Source organism: Halichoerus grypus, chromosome 2, assembly GCF_964656455.1.
Source record: "Halichoerus grypus chromosome 2, mHalGry1.hap1.1, whole genome shotgun sequence".
NCBI lineage: Eukaryota > Metazoa > Chordata > Mammalia > Carnivora > Phocidae > Halichoerus > Halichoerus grypus.
Genome location: NC_135713.1, coordinates 209,231,193 through 209,246,844, shown reverse-complemented (window position 1 = coordinate 209,246,844; position 15,652 = coordinate 209,231,193). Strand labels below are relative to the sequence as shown.

Here is a 15,652-nt window from a genome sequence, read left to right as displayed (position 1 = left end):
TATCACAGTTTTATCATGAGCCAGGATTAATGGGTTTAAAAGCTGACAATTAAAATGTGGTCACTTATTACAATCCGACGGAGGCAGGTCTTGAAGGACACACCCCAACCGATACTCCTGGGGCAGGGAGGCGCGCGCCGGCAGCGTCCACCAGGCTCCCCAGCACCATGACTCACCTCCCAGCCCGCCCTCCCGCCCCCGGATGCCCGCAGTCCAGATGGACGGGAAGAGCTGGAGCACAGGTTCCCTCAGAACCTGCCAAACTGGCCCAAAAGCCTGCTGGGCGCGGCTCCAAAGGGCCCATCCAATCCTGGGATTGGGGACAAGAGGGGGCCTTTTTCACAGAAACTCCCAGGTAAATTAGGAGAAATCAGGAAGGCGATGAACCAGGAGCCTCCAACGCCCCTGCTAGCTACTGGTGTCCATGTGTGTGATCCCAGCAATTACTCGGGCGTGCCCAGGGAATGAGAGAACCCAACCTCTCTGAGATCGAAGGACACGCTGGAACCCAGGGAGTTTCTGAGGACGCTGGCCCCTGCCACAGTCACTGCTCTCTGGTCCTTCACGCTCAGTGAGTCGCTCAAAATGAATCCCAGCTCAGAAAGGTCAGTGTTCTTAACACCCACCTTTACACCCTCCCAACACCCCCAGACAGAAGCTGCGCTTCCCAGACACATGGTGGGGCCCTATAAGACCCCCCCAACAAGACCCCCAAAGAAGGGGCTCAGCTCCACCCTCTCTGCAACAAATAGTGTGCAAAGCCACGCTCACTCCAACGTGGGCAGACTGACCCGGGCAGACTGACCGGTGCAGTCACTGGTCCCTTCAAAGCCCTCTGCCAAGTGTCACCTACCAGGAAGTGAGTCGAGAGACTGGGACCCTCTCATGGTGCAGAGCCAGCTCACTGGACCCCAAGCCTGTCTTTCCTTTTCTAAATAACGGATGGTGACCCTGGAGTAAGATATGCTGGTGCCCCTCTGCCTCTAAACATTTAGAGGCTTTGTATAGGAAGCACACTCCGGAGAAAAGAGCTCACTGGTCACTGTGCAGGCCACCGGCAGGCTGGTCCAAGCGTCCAGGGGCCCGTGACCTGCCCATACCTGGGAGCCACAGACTCAGGCTGACCCCCGACTTCTACACCCATGCCACGCTAAGGCCAGGCTTAACATTTATCAATGTCTTCCCATTTGTTGACATTTTGCTTCATAATATCAGAGACCAGTAGCAACAATAAGCTCTGAAGTTGCATAAAGCAAACTTGCCTGTGGCTAGAAAAGCCTCCCTTCCAAAAGCCCAGAGCCCTGGCCGAGAACCCTGGGCCCACACGTTAGGGTCGGGACCCCATGGTGCCATAAGAAGTTTTCCCTGAAGTACAGAATGGTGTACGTAATGGCCACTCATCCTTCTGTATGGCTCTGGACGTGGAGAGCTCCTGCTTTCCAGGTGAGCAAAGCCTCACTCCAGTCCCATTTCCTTTGGCAACCATTTAGCCCTGGGCCCTGCTTTCTCCCATCAGGCTGGACCAAAGAGGGTCCCTGGAGAAAGCAGGGACACAGATTCCTGTGAAGCTTACAGCTCTTAGATAAATGTTAAAGTGAAAAACACGTGTGTTGGGATTGTTTGCACTCTGAAATGGGAACGACCACATAAGGAGCCAGATCCCCTTGAAGTGATGCGTGTCTGCTGCCCAGCAGACTGTCGGGACTTAGCACAGAGGCAGGCTGCGCCCTCGTGCAGAGCTGGGCCTCGGCGTCCGCCTCCAGCACACGCCTGACCCAGCACCTGTCTGCTGCGAGACTCTGGGCAAGTGTCCTGAGCACTGTCCCTTGCTCGTCCTCAATGAAATGGGAAGAACCACAGCCCCTACCCAGACCTCACAGCACGAGACAGTACCAACCTAAACAAGTTTGACTGACCCGTGACTGACGTCAACAACGAGTACGTTTTTTGCTTTCATTCTCTAGTTACAGAAGAACTTCCAAAAAGTTGAGGGGCAAGAAAGCAGCGGGCAGTGCCTTCCCTCAAGCCAGTTTCCAGTGCAGTGGAGAGCAAGGGCAGCAGGTGGCCAGTGGGGGACAAGGCGCAGGCAGGACCCGGGAGCTGGCAGAGTCTCCCCAAGCAGCCTGGCCCTCGCTGCCCCCTGAGGATCCACCAGCAGCCGCGGGCATGGGCGAGTGAGGGACGCCGGTGCAGGCAGCCTCCCTCTGCCCCCTGGGCCTCCTGGCCTCAGGCCAGCTGTTCTGCAGGACAGCATCTCCGGAGACCACAGCCCTCTTGCTCCGCCCTGCACTTCCCCAGGTGGACGCGGCTAGGAGGAGCCAGGTCTCTTTATGACTTCCTCGGAAGCACTTTATCTCCCTCAACAGGGATCAGAATCCTCAGGCTCCTCTGGAGGCTTCACTTTGATGTGAGAGTCAAGATTGAGCAATGGAGGCTCCAGCCGCACATCACAGGCGGTAAACAGGCCTGAGGCCCCTTTCCTGGCCCTCAAATCCTGGAGACAGGGGACACCAGTGAGAACAGAGTGATGCTCCAGTCCCCAATCCCTCTGCACCCACACGGAGGAGCTGCAGGAGCCGAGACCCTGGCTGACCTCTGAGCTTGCTGCCTGCTGGGCAGGCTGGCAGCTCCTGTGGGCGCCCAGGGACACCCGAGGCAGATGTTAAGACCTGCAGGGTCTCACGCACAAACCTCAGGGCGGCATCTCCTCAAGAGCTGTGGGAAGGAGCTTCCACGACCCGAGCACCATTCTGAAATCCGTTTCCTAGTAAAAGTTGCCAGGTAAGTATTTCACCTGTGACTAACACAGAGGCTGCCACCGCGCTCAGTGCCCCTCCCCGGCTACTTAAACCACAAGAAGTGGAGACCTGACATTCTTCAAATCAAAGAAACTTATTTCAGTCCAAAGACAGAGTAACAAATCAGAGTACAAAAATTAACTTAAAAATCCACTCTACTGGGAACACATCTGTTTTGCACTTTTCCCAAGCAAAAAAACATCAGATCAGGAAAGTGGGGCATGACATCACAGGTGCTGAGACGCCTCCCGGAGGCTCAGCTAGGCACACACAGCAGAAGTCCAAGGGCCGAGGAGCCTGGACGTGCGCTCAGGAGCCCGGGCACGCTGCAGTCCACACAGGGTTCTGGTGGGGTCACGCGCCTGCCGGTTTTAGTTCTTTCACCAGGAAACCAGAGAAAATATATTGTCCCTACCTCACAACCTCTAGAGTGCTGATTTTCGTTCCAAAGGCACTGACGATGAAGCATGCTAATAAATGTTGCCTCAAGTGAATTTCAAGGGCAAGTCCACAAAAATTTGAAAATTAAGGCTGGACAAAACGCAGCCCCCTCAATAAAAGCAGCTGCTTCTTGCCGTGCTGCTGAGGCTTCCCTAGGAACTCCTTCCAAGGTGAAGGCTATGGCAGTGAAGTTCCAGAATGTCTCTAGAACACACACATACACACTCAGAAACACAGCTGACCTGATCAAGTCACGAGCTCCCCTCCTGTGCTTCTTCCACACCATCCAAAACACCGATCCCCTTTATCTAAGGATCTGCTAGCCACAGGCCAGCCAAAGCCTCTAGAACATTCCTCCTAAACACTTACCCACAAAAAAGGAACTCCACTCTTGAGCTGCTTCTTTTCTATAGATCACCCTTAAAATTATATTATCAGCTCACTAATACCTATTTCTTATGGGAAAAGTGCCCCCACTGGCTGCTTCTCGTGCACAGTGCTGTCAGGAGGCTATGATCCCAGGGAAAACCCCAGCGGCGCATCTGACCCCACCACAACTCTGCCAGACTTTACCTGGAAATGGCGGCCACGAAGGGCTGCAGCTCCTGGGGCTCATAGGCACGCGCGAAGGCCCAGCACACGTAGCAGGCGGCGTCTCTAACATTGGTGCCCACACTGCAGGAACCCCGCTTCTCCTCATAGGTCAGCGCCTTCAGGATCACGGGGACAACTGGGCACAGGAGACAAAGACGGTGAGTACGGGCACCAGAGGCAGGCGCAGTCCAACCCAAAGCCACCTGGTCAGAAAGCAAGCGTTTGGAAGGAAAAGAGAAGTCCGCCAGCTCAAATCTGGTGGAAACGTTTTTTAAAAGCTGCCCACAATGACACGAACAAGTGAAAATGGGTTCAGAACGGCACAGAGATGCCTGGGTTCTGCTGGCCACGGGGACCACAGAAGTGAGACCACTTCTCCTTCTGGCCAGAAGTTAGCGCCTAATGAGCAACCTCGGGGAGGAGAACCCCGGGGTGCAGGGGTCTTAAGTCACTCCGTTTCAGAATCGAGAACCAGGATGACAAAGTAAATCAAGCCCAGGGCTACCTCTGTGTTAACTTTAGGAATAATCAAGATAGATTTAATTATCTAAAATATCTGTAATATATGAAATAATTTGAAGTCCATAACAGATTATCCTTCTGTTTCCATTAAAATGAGTAATTTAATACTGCACATGTGATTTCTGATGTAAAAATACTAGAGAATTTTAAGATACATGGTAAAAGTATTGGAATGTTTAAATAAAGGAGCTCAAATTTTTGCATATTTATCTGTTAAATTTGTTAGATTCATATATTTCAAGTACTTGGGAAGAGTCTGTTTATTAAGATATGTAAACTACTTCAAAAGAAAGTAAAGTATGTTGCATTCATGCATGGGACTTAAAAAATATAAGAGAATTTAATTAATGTTATGAATGAGCCAATTTTTTAAAAGCCTCTTAAAATGATTATAATAAGAAAATGTGATAGAAAAAAAGCCTAAGAAAAAACTTTAATTTGCAATTCAAAGACAGAATATTAAATTTTTTTAGAAGTCACACTAAATGGGATTTTCTGAAAGGCCATGCTCTAAGTCCCAATTTACTGATCCAAACCAACAACGATGCTGCCATAAAGCCCACTGACAGCTCGCCCCGGTGTTTAGAAAGCATTAAAAGTAGAAACCAGTGAGCATCTGTTCCCAGAGGAGATGGAGTGACCGCATGTCCCCGCTCCCAGGCGCTGGTGGCACTTGAGCATAACCACTTCCAGCGAACAACATCCGACCCCTGCCACCGCCGGACCGACAGCAGAAGGGCGGAGGACACGGCCCACACCCTGAGGGGCGATCAGCTGCACGAGGTCGGAGGGGGAGCGTGTCATTGTATCAGCGCACACGGCCAGAGCCTCCTGTGCTCCAGCAGCCTCACACCTCAGGTCACACGTCGCTGACGCAGCAGTGTCCCACCCCGGGGCAGGTGCTTGCTGCACACGAGCATCACACATTTGTGCAGTCAACGGTACGGGGACAACGACAGGGGTCAACCACTGACAGAAGAAAGAATGAAGCTAAAAGCCAGCGCACCATGGGACCCAAAGGCAGGACAAGAGGGGACCAGCCTCAGCCCCTTGCGCACATGTGTGCCAGGGCCCGCCCAGGATTCGGGCGCCGTCGCAAGCCCCTCACCGTACACCTCACACCGTCCCGTCTAACAAGACTAGCAAGGTTACATGCACATGGTCTGAGAAGATGCTCCAGGTCGGGGTTTAAGAAAAATGAAGCAGCAATTTCCTGAACATGTAACTATCATCCTAGAAATTATCTTCCAGGAAAAGGGACCTAGAAATAGCCTTGGGCAAAAAATCAAAAGAAACAACAGCAGGACTGTGAATATCAAACACTAATTTCCCCTCTGCCTTTCTGCATCTAAGGATGTTTGATTAACAAAAATTTACTTAAAATTACATAAGTATACTCCAAAATAAATTAACAAACAAAAAGCTCAAACACATGGTGTTAGCAGTTACACCCCTCTCAGCCAGGAGAGAGGATGGGACGAATCAAGGGCACCTGCACTAGCTGTCCCATGGAGCACAGGGTGCCGGGGCACCAACACCAAGCACGCCAAGGACCCCAAACCTGGAGCCCACCCTCCTGCCGAGTTCTCATTTCCTCAAGCGAGCGGCAACAGGACAGCCCATGTGGGACGTGGCCCTCAAATGCCACAACGGCAGAAAACTGGGCCTCTCTCCCCCGTGTGTCCCACCTCAGTCAGAGGCCACACACACCATTTTCTGGGGGCACAGCTCAGGGCATGGTGGTCCTCCCACAGCCGCCCCTCCTCACATCCCCGTCGAGCCGAGGCCCACCCTGCCCATAGCAGCCACACCTCTAGTGAGGACCCCGCCACTCCTCACCCCATTCTTGCCCAGCCCCTCCCCATCACTGCCGCACCACCACCCTCTCTCCTCACTTCAGAGCACAGCACGCTGCCCAAGTGGCTCCCGGGGCTCCCTCTCAAGAGGTCCCAGCACCCCCATGCCTTGCATCTCTCTAGGCCACACTGGAGTGCTGCCTCTCCCCCCTGCAAAGGCCCTGGAGCCTTCTCCATGCCAGGCAAACTTTGCTGAGCAGGCTCTGCCTCCATCTCAGCACACCAGAAACTAAGCTCGGTTTTCTGAAAGAACACCCATCAGTCCTCGTGAATGTCTCACGAAGATTACAGTTAAGACTCACGGAGCATGTACAAGTGCCAAAGCAAACGAGAGAGCACTATCACAGCTGCTGTAGATAAAGCAGTTAAATCCAATTAGGGATTTTTAAATTATTATCTTGAACTAAACCAACTCTGTAATGCTTAAAATGGGTCTTCAGTGGTTCTGCCTGGAAAAATTCCAGGTCACCTGGAACTACTCCTAGTTTTCTAGTGTCATTCACATTCACCTTCCACGCTAACAGGACAGCCCATTCGCGGTCCAACGGACGTCAAAACTAATAGGCTGTGGCACCTTCAGGAGGAAAGCACCACAGAAAGGCAGTATGACTGCCACACCAGGGTCCCTAAGACCGTCACTGTAGCTCAGCCAGCCAGACAGCTCCGGGTAAGGCCGTTCAGCAATTCTATAGCCTGGGGGGAATCTGGATGCTAACTGCTGAGTCCCAATTTACCGGTCCACTGGACAAAATCAATTTCAAGACAGACAACTAGGAGTGACAGTGGCCAGTGCTGTGGATATCGACTTCAGCACTGCTCAGTGCCACCTGCAAGAAGCCCACCTCCACATGGACACAACACCCACCCCAGGTCTGCTCGACCTTGAGGTCACTCCCATCACACCCCCAGGTCTGACCCCAAGTGAGAGTGGGATGGTTCTCCAAAGCGTCACTTTGTTGGCCAGTGAGGTCAGTCAGTATCCCACTAATGGGCCTCCACCACAGCTTGCACACAGACCAGGTCACGGTCTGACCAACATTGTTGGGCAAATCGCCAGCCTAGTTAGTGGGTCCAAACTTGGTGCATCTGGCCCACTGTCTCCAGGAGTGGGGAAAGGTCAGCCACTGAGTGCTGGCACTCAGGCTCAGCCCTACAGGACAGGGACAGCAGACCAGTGGGGAATGCAGGCCACAGTGACTGCCCCCCCACACACACACCCTGACTTTATCCCCAGCACCCACACATGCCCACGTGCCGTGTCTGACGACACGCAGGTACTGGACTCTGTCCTCCCGCAGAAACAGGTCAGAGAAGTAGAGGCCCATGCTGCCCGGGCCCCGAGGGGCCTCCCACCAGCAGCACCCACCCATGAGGACGCCTAGCCAAGCTCCACCCAAGTCCTTGGCACAGATGTCTTCGAAGTCTTGAATCTGTCCTTCTGCTCAGAAGCCTCTGATGAGCCCTCCCTAACACCGGCAACACACATCAGCGGCTCACCCTCCAGTGCAGGTAAAGAAGTGGCTGCCAGCAACCGACAAGGGCCTCGATGCTGGACAAGGTCCCACAGAGAAGATGGTGGGGACATTCCCCTCATGATCGCTGGAAGGGGAATCTGATTTGCAGAAAGTAAAACAGTTCAGAGGAGAAAAAGTCAGACAGTGGATTTCTTTAACAAGAAAATTGAAAACGTGGTCCTGTCAGCTCCGATTCATCCCAAGGTGGCACCAAGAGCAGCGACCTCAGGGTGCAGGGGGCTGGGCAGGGTCGCTGTGGCCACCAGACCCCGGGCACCCTCCAGCCTCTTGTGTGTAAGAGACAGACCAACCTCAGCGGCCACGCGGGGCACCCAAACAAGCTCCCACAAAGCCTGGGGGGATGTGGTAGTATATGGAATAGAAACAGTCATTAACCCAAACTTTTATAAGTCATTATCAGAGAAAAAGTTCAAAACCTAACCACTCTTTCTAGATTCAATAGGTTTAAAATAAGGAAACTCTTCAATAGCTTTGAACAAAAACCTTTCTCATGGTTCCAATTACACACTGCAAATGCATGTCAAATATATAAGATTCCCCAGAGGGCTTCCTTTTGGCAACCCAGAGTCCTGCAATGTAATTTAAATACCCTTCTCTCTAGACAGCATGTCATCTGTCTAACACCAACCGCCTAAGGACAAAGCAGCCTCCAGGTGAGAGAAACAACTTAACCCCCAGAGTGCCACGGCCCCACTGCGGGGCCTGCACAGTGTGCACCCAGGGGGGCAGGAGGGACCGGGGCCTTCCTTGCAGAAGCAGAAACCATTCATCCATAAAAGAAACCATCACACAACCAGCACAGAAGTTACATCTTCTGGTAAGTCACAAATTACGCTAATTTAAAAAGCAAACTCCTCACTGAAGGCGTTCGCTGCATGGAGCCGAGTGTCCCGGAGGCACTGGGGTGACTCCTCCCAGGGATGCAGCAGGCCGGGCCGCCCCATCACACCCCGCGGCTGCATGCAGAGCCTCACGCAGGCCCAGGGAGAGCACGGTCTTCCCAGAAGCAGGTGTGCACACCACAGACTTCCACTTCAGCCACCAGTACGGCCATCATACCTTCCTCAAAAATGCAGTCCGACTCGCTCAGAAAAAAGCCAGTGCTGAATGTGCTAGGGGGCAAGAGGAAATGACGGACAGAGTATCTAGTTCCATAGACATTTTGGTTTCCAGTTCCCACAGGACATTTCTGAAAAACTGCCCCAAAGGCCTTGGCTGGCCTGCAGGCAGCACTGGCCACTCCACACAGAGGGGAAGTAAGGCTTGTGTGCTGGCCTTGCCTTGGCTGGTGAGGGACCCCAGCCCACGACACTGGGAGAGCTGCTGGGGGTCAGCGCCTGGCCCATGCACCGCCTGGCTCCACCCTCCCTGCCCCAGTGGGAGCACCCATGGAGCCCGCTCCCGTTCCACGGGAAAGTCACCGGGCTATGCGGGCCCGCAAACCTTGCCACGCATCTTCCCCCTCTACCACCGCCCTCGGTGCGCGGCTGAGAGCCGAGGTGCGTCTGTCATGAGGCTGCGAACAGATGCTCCTTCAGTGGGCACCGTGGGAAGCACACAGTCCAGGCTGAGTGGACGCCACCATCTTCACAATGCACACTAGCCACAAGAGAAACGAGGAACGCACGGTCTCAAGACAGGAGCCCACAGTCTTACCTGGGGGCAAGAACTTCTGAAACAATACAATCACAAAGCAAGACTGCAGCAAAGGACAAGCAGCACCTACTCTCCCACTGAGCATGCCCGACCCCCCACTATCAAGGGTAGCTCCTGCTGCCCACAGCGCCCAAACGACACTGAGCCCATGGCAGACCTGCGCTTCCCCTGAGAACAATTCAGAAGGTCAAACAGCTAGAGCCTCAGATTAAATCCATGTCACAGGTCATAAGGAATTTGGGGACACCGGGGCTGCCCCCAAGCTCTCCAGGACACTGCCGGCCCAGGTCTGCACTGTCCCCAAACCATCCAAACTGCCCACAGAATTGTTCCTTAGGAAGTGGGGACTATGTTTTCAAACTGAATTTTTCAAAATGACTTGTCTGAAAACATTAAAACAAAATACTTTCTCAACTCTGATTGCCTCTTTATCTGTTCCATTAGAAGTTGCATAATGTGGGCGCCTGGGTGGCTCAGTTGGTTAAGCGACTGCCTTCGACTCAGGTCATGATCCTGGAGTCCCGGGATCAAGTCCCACATCAGGCTCCCTGCTCAGCAGGGGGTCTGCTTCTCCCTCTGACCCTCTTCCCTCTCGTGCTCTCTGTCTCTCATTCTCTCTCTCTCAAATAAATAAATAAAATCTTTAAAAAAAAAAAAAAAAAGTTGCATAATGTGACCTTGTATGTCAACTATATTTCCATTATCACAAAAATAAAAAATGGCAAGAAGTGGACATACTGCATGGCCCAGTGAGTCCACGCTTCAGCATTTACCCCAGAGAAACGAAGACCCACCTCCACAGCGGCAGCTGCCACGAATGCCCACAGCAGCTTCGTTCACCATCCCCAAACACCAGAAACTACGCACACGCCCTTCAGTGGGTGAATGTGTAAATGAACATCGCGCCGTGGAGTACTATCCACTGGTGAAAAAGGAACAACCTGGAGATACACACAACCAGCCGATGAACCTCAAGAAACTTGGCTGAGAAAGCCAACGAGGCGGACCGCGAGCTCCCTGGAGGCGACACTGCTGAACTGGAGCGGCTGCAGAAGTGGGCGCCGTCTGGCCGTTCCAGGGCTGGTGGCGGGCACAGCGGGCTCCGGGGTCGCCAGGACCGCAAACAGGCTTGGCTGGGAGGGCCTCCGCTGCTCGTCCGGGGTGGCCGGTGGGGGCAGGGGGTGGGAGGGGATGCAAGGAAAGGCCCGACTCCCAACACCACCGCCACCTGACGGGCAGTATGGAAGTCCGGGCTTCACAGGAGGTGCCCTGCTCAAGGGCAGCACAGCACCTCCTGCACACGATACGCCAAGGGTGCGAGGCGAAGCGGGGACGCTGACAAAGTAGTAAGAAAACCAGTGAGGTCAGACCACGAGAGCCCCGACAAGGAGGGCAGCACGGGGGCTCGGCCGGGCACGTACTTCAACCTACGGTCCAGCTGTAACGCGAACCACGTGGTGCAAGGCTGGAGGGCAAGAGTGGGGAGCCACAAGCCCCCATCGGCCCTGGAAGCGGGCTGGTGTCTCCGGCTCCGCACACTCCCCATGCCGACTGCACAATGAACACAGGTCGACCAGCGTTACCCAGACACCCGTGACGTGCAGAACTCGCTAATGAACACAAGTCACCAGAGAAACCCCAATGATGAGAGATCTCAAAATGTTTCTAAAATGAAACCATAACATGACTAGAAGAAAAAGGCAGGCAAATGTTGTCTATCCTCAGGATGGGGAACAATTTCTAAGGACGGAAGAAATCCGAAGGAAGTGACTGGCAGATGTTACTGTATAAAGTGATGTGACCGCAACAGATCAACACACCAAAGCAGGTAACAAAGGTGAGTACGTGTCCCACAGTGGCCACTACTGTGAAGAGCTCCCACGCACCCAGAACGACGAGCACTCCAACGCAGAGAAGATGAAGTGAAGAGAAAGGGTCAGCACCCCTGACGGCCAACAGATCCCCAGACACACGTGCTGATGCAGCAGGTGAGCGGCGTGGGCGGAACATCTACAGCCTGACCCTGAACCAGCTACCCCACTGCTGGGCCCTTGACCCCAAAGACATGGTACAAGGCACCATTCTGTGTGCAAAGCCCCTCACACGGAGTCTAGAGCGTGACCCAGCAGTCACGTGACCTCAGCGTGGCCTCAGATCCCCACCTGGTGCCGGGTGCTTCCTGGGAGACGTCTCCAAGTTGTCCTGAGTGCAGCCACGGTTTGTAACGCAGAAGGAAACCCATGCTAATGAGAATGGAGGGTTAAACCCAACCAGAGCACGCAACACAATTCACACTGCCATCCAAGACAGAGTCTCACGACAGGAGAACACCCGTAACCTCAGTGAGACACTGTATTGTGACCCACGTACTGAATTCTGATGATGATCAGTACTCTCAGCGCCAGGCCCTTCTCTAACTCACGGGAGGTAGGGACACTTCATCCACCACAAGACGCAGGGTGGCAGCCCCCATTGAGCCCAGGACTAGACTGCAAGCATCACACTGAGGGACTGCTGCTCACTCGGGGCCCCTATGAGCCAAAACAGCAACAGTGCTCACTTCCAGGCAGTGAGATTTCTGGCTCCTCACAGCACCCCCCCCCGGTGACACCCCCACAAGGCCCCCGACAGCAGTACCCCCAGCAGAACTCCCCAGCCCACCCGTGGGGTAGAGGCAGGCACTAGGGAGGTGTGGCCATGACACAGAACACGCCATGAAGCCCGATCACTGACCTTCAAGGCCATGGGCTCCTCGTCACCTATGCCACGAGGCATCCTCCGGGTAAGCTCTGGCACCTCGTCCCTCCCCCCAGTCCCCTGGTTGCCAGGAGGGTTAAGGAAGGGGCCAAATGTCAAAGCAAGTGCCAGTCTGATCGCTGGGTGGTTTCCACGAGGCGGGTAAGCAGGTGCACCTTCTACAGGAACACCTGCCTAGACTATCCCAAAAGTCTGCTGTCTGTCTGGTGGCCCTTAAGTAACCTTGGGCTCAACACATTCTACCATTTTACCATCACATTGCTGAAAACACAAACTTCAGACACTTAATTAAAGACATCAGAACAGCACTTTTTTTAAAAAAAGAATTTTTAAATGTCACTTTTTGTGGACTGTACTGTAAACTAACCTGAGGAGGATCTTTTTCCTATTTTAAGAGATAATCCCACATTTTTCTTTTTAAAAAAATCAATTGAGGGATGCCTGGGTGGTTCAGTCAGTTAAGCGTCTGCCTTCAGCTCAGGTCATGGTTCCAGGAACCTGGGATCGAGCCCCACAACGGGCTCCCACTCAGCGGGGACCTGCTTCTCCCTCTGCCTGCCGCTCCCCCTTGCTGTGCTCTCGCTCTCTAATAAAATAAAATCAACTGAAACATACCCACACTGAGACAGAACATAAGCAAAAGCCCCTCCCTACTTCTGCACACTAACCCTTCAGAGTGTACAAGTGCCGCTTCCTGCCAGTCTGGCTCTGCGGACAACATCGTCCGGCCACTTCACCCGGCAATGAGCTACACAGGGGACCAGGGCTGCCCACTGACACACGCAAAGGCTTCGCTGCTCAGGGCCCAGAACGCACAGAGTTGTTCCTGGCGCCCTCCTGTGCCCGGCTGTGCCCCGCTACACGTCCTCCGATCCTCCTCCATGGCCACCTCCCACCTGCCCTCTGAGGTTCCCATTGGAAGGATGTGCCAACCGCTGAGGGGCTCCCTGGATGAGGCTGGGTGAGTTCATGCCATCCAAGCCCCAGAGGGTCCAGAGATCTCAGGTGGGCCGAGCCTTCTTCCCAGATTGTGCATGATTTCAGAGCAGGGAACTGCTCAGTCCATAACCTTGGTGTGCAAAAACATCACCTTTAGGAGCACAATTTTTTTTTTTAAGATTTTATTTATTTATTTGAGAGAGAGCAAAAGCAAGAGAGATCCCAGAGAGAGAGGGAGAAGCAGACTCATTGCTGAGCAGAGAGCCCGAGGCAGGACTCGATCCCAGGACCCTGAGATCATGACCTGAGCCAAAGGGAGATGCTTCACCAACTGAGCCACCCAGGTGTCCTACAACTTTTTTTTTTTTTTAAAGATTTATTTATTTATTTGAGAGAAAGAAAGAGCACAAGCGGGAAGGGCAGAGGGAGTGGGAGAGAGAATCTCAAGCAGACTCCACACTAAAGCGCAGAGCCTGACACGGGGCTCCATCTCACGATCCCAAGATCACAACCTGAGCCGAAACTAAGAGACGCTTCACCGACTGTGCCACCCAGGAGCCCCTGGGAGCACAGCTTTTTATGATAAGACTTGGGTGTCTGCACTCCTCTCTCCCTGCAGATACCTTGTATCATTCTTTCAATTCAACACTGCCAACAGGTTCTCAGGTGGTAATCCCAGCCCTGGCTATCATCAGAATGACCTCTGGTGCTCCAGAATGTAAAACATGGCTGCTCAGGTACCTCCCCAGAGATGCTGGCCCAGGAGGATAAGCCACAGCTATGGCGAGAAGCCTGGGTCACAGGCAGCCCCCCACCTTCTAGCATCAGGCTGGGATCCTCCACTGGCAGAACCTTCCACAGAGGCTTAATACTCACAGCTTGAGAAGCTAGACCACATAAAGTAAAAAATATATATATGAAATCTGCGCTCAGATTAACAATAAAATAAATAAAAACCAGAAACAAGCCTTACTCTTTATAATGAAAAGATCCTTTTTAAATATGTGAAAGGCAGAGCACCTGAGTAGCTCAGTCAATTAAGTGTACGACCCTTGATTTCAGCTCAGGTCTTGATCTCAGGGTCATGAGTTCAAGCCCCGCACTGGGCTCCACGCTGGGCATGGAGCCTACATTAAAATAATAATTAACTGTATGAATAATTAAACCATGTGAAAGCCCAATCTGACAGCTGAGAAGGTGTTAATGCCAACTGCTGCGGTCTGAGTCACGATGTCACTCTGGACCCGGTGTGTGTGCGACCAACAAGCACACTCCAGTCCAACGGAACGCGGCTGGGACCCCTGCCCCGGTGACCAAGCACCAACCTGCAGACACTCTTGGTTTCCTAGCTCCCCATCAAGGGGCTCTCCCCACCTCTTTACTCAGGGCCCATCTGTAGCCGCCCTCTTAAGGCTTCACATCTCTGGTTAGCATTTAGATACCTGCAGCTGCCCAAGAGCCCAATTCTCAAGTGTCTCAAGAATGACAGGGGACCATCCCACACCTGTCTGCAGACCTGGGGGCCTCATTCTCCGAGTCCAGGCCCCCACATGCTCACATGCCCGGCCCTTCCCCACACACTCTGCTGTCAACGCTCTGTCATGTCCAACCTGGAGGGATCACATCTAGCTCCGTAAGTGTCAAATTAGGGACTGGGCTCTACCGGGAAGTGTTTCTCACAAAGCAACTGGATGATCCGAGGATTTCCATTTCTAAATGCCTAGAACACACGAAACAGCATGACCCCCGAGAGGAAGAGTGTCCGTGACTACCACTGCCACACCCACAAGCACAAGAAGAGCGTTCACGGCTGCCCTCTCTTCCCACGACCTGTTGATGGGGCTGCAGGGGTCATGAGGTAGAAATGTGCATGTACTACTTAGAGCTTAGAGTATAAACATTCAAGGCCCACATGTTCAAAAGGCCACGGATAGAAAAGAAGTTGAGTGAAAGGCTGAAGAAGTGAATGTGGACGCCATATCCTGCTGGCCTGTGACTACTTCAGAGAGCCCAATAGCACCCTTCAGAAAGAAGTTAAGGTCCTTCATTCACCACAGCTGGGGACACTGACTCACATCCTGGCCAACCTCTGTGGCCTGGCAGCCGCCTCCCTCCCGGTGCAGGCTCTGTGCCACCTTTCAGGGCTCTGCAAGCATGCCCACCTCCCACACCAAGCCTCACCCCCTTGAAAGTTGACTCTGGTCACTGCTAAGGGGACAGCATGACAGACGTGCACACCGTGAAGACCAGGGTTACATACTGGCTGGCCCTCTTGGCAAAGCAGTGAGGCCAGCTCAGAATAAAGACGTTACTTCCACAGTCCTAGTTATTTGGCAGCAGGGAAAATGAGGTGAAATGTAATCTCTGAGCACTACGAGGACGACACTGAACACAAGGCCAGTGCAAGATACGGCAACTGAGCCCTCAGGACCTGACAGCGGGCCTCCAGAGGGACAGAGAAATGCTCTTCCAGCAGCGCCTGCTCCACCTGCACCTTCCCCTGACCATCCCAGAAACGGGACGACTTGAGCCCTGCATCTTCACCAAATGAGGA

General features: G+C 53.2%; 1 protein-coding gene across 3 annotated transcripts in view; it reads right to left on the bottom strand.

Annotated features, from left to right (window-relative positions):
* TBCD (tubulin folding cofactor D) overlaps positions 1-15,652 on the bottom strand; it is a 155,503-nt gene that overhangs the window by 61,656 nt on the left and 78,195 nt on the right. For all 3 annotated transcript variants that reach the window (XM_036092856.2, XM_036092871.2, XM_036092866.2), the window contains one exon: positions 3,813-3,969. In XM_036092856.2, coding sequence (XP_035948749.1) covers positions 3,813-3,969 — 157 coding nt within the window. The remainder of the gene's footprint in view (positions 1-3,812; positions 3,970-15,652) is intronic.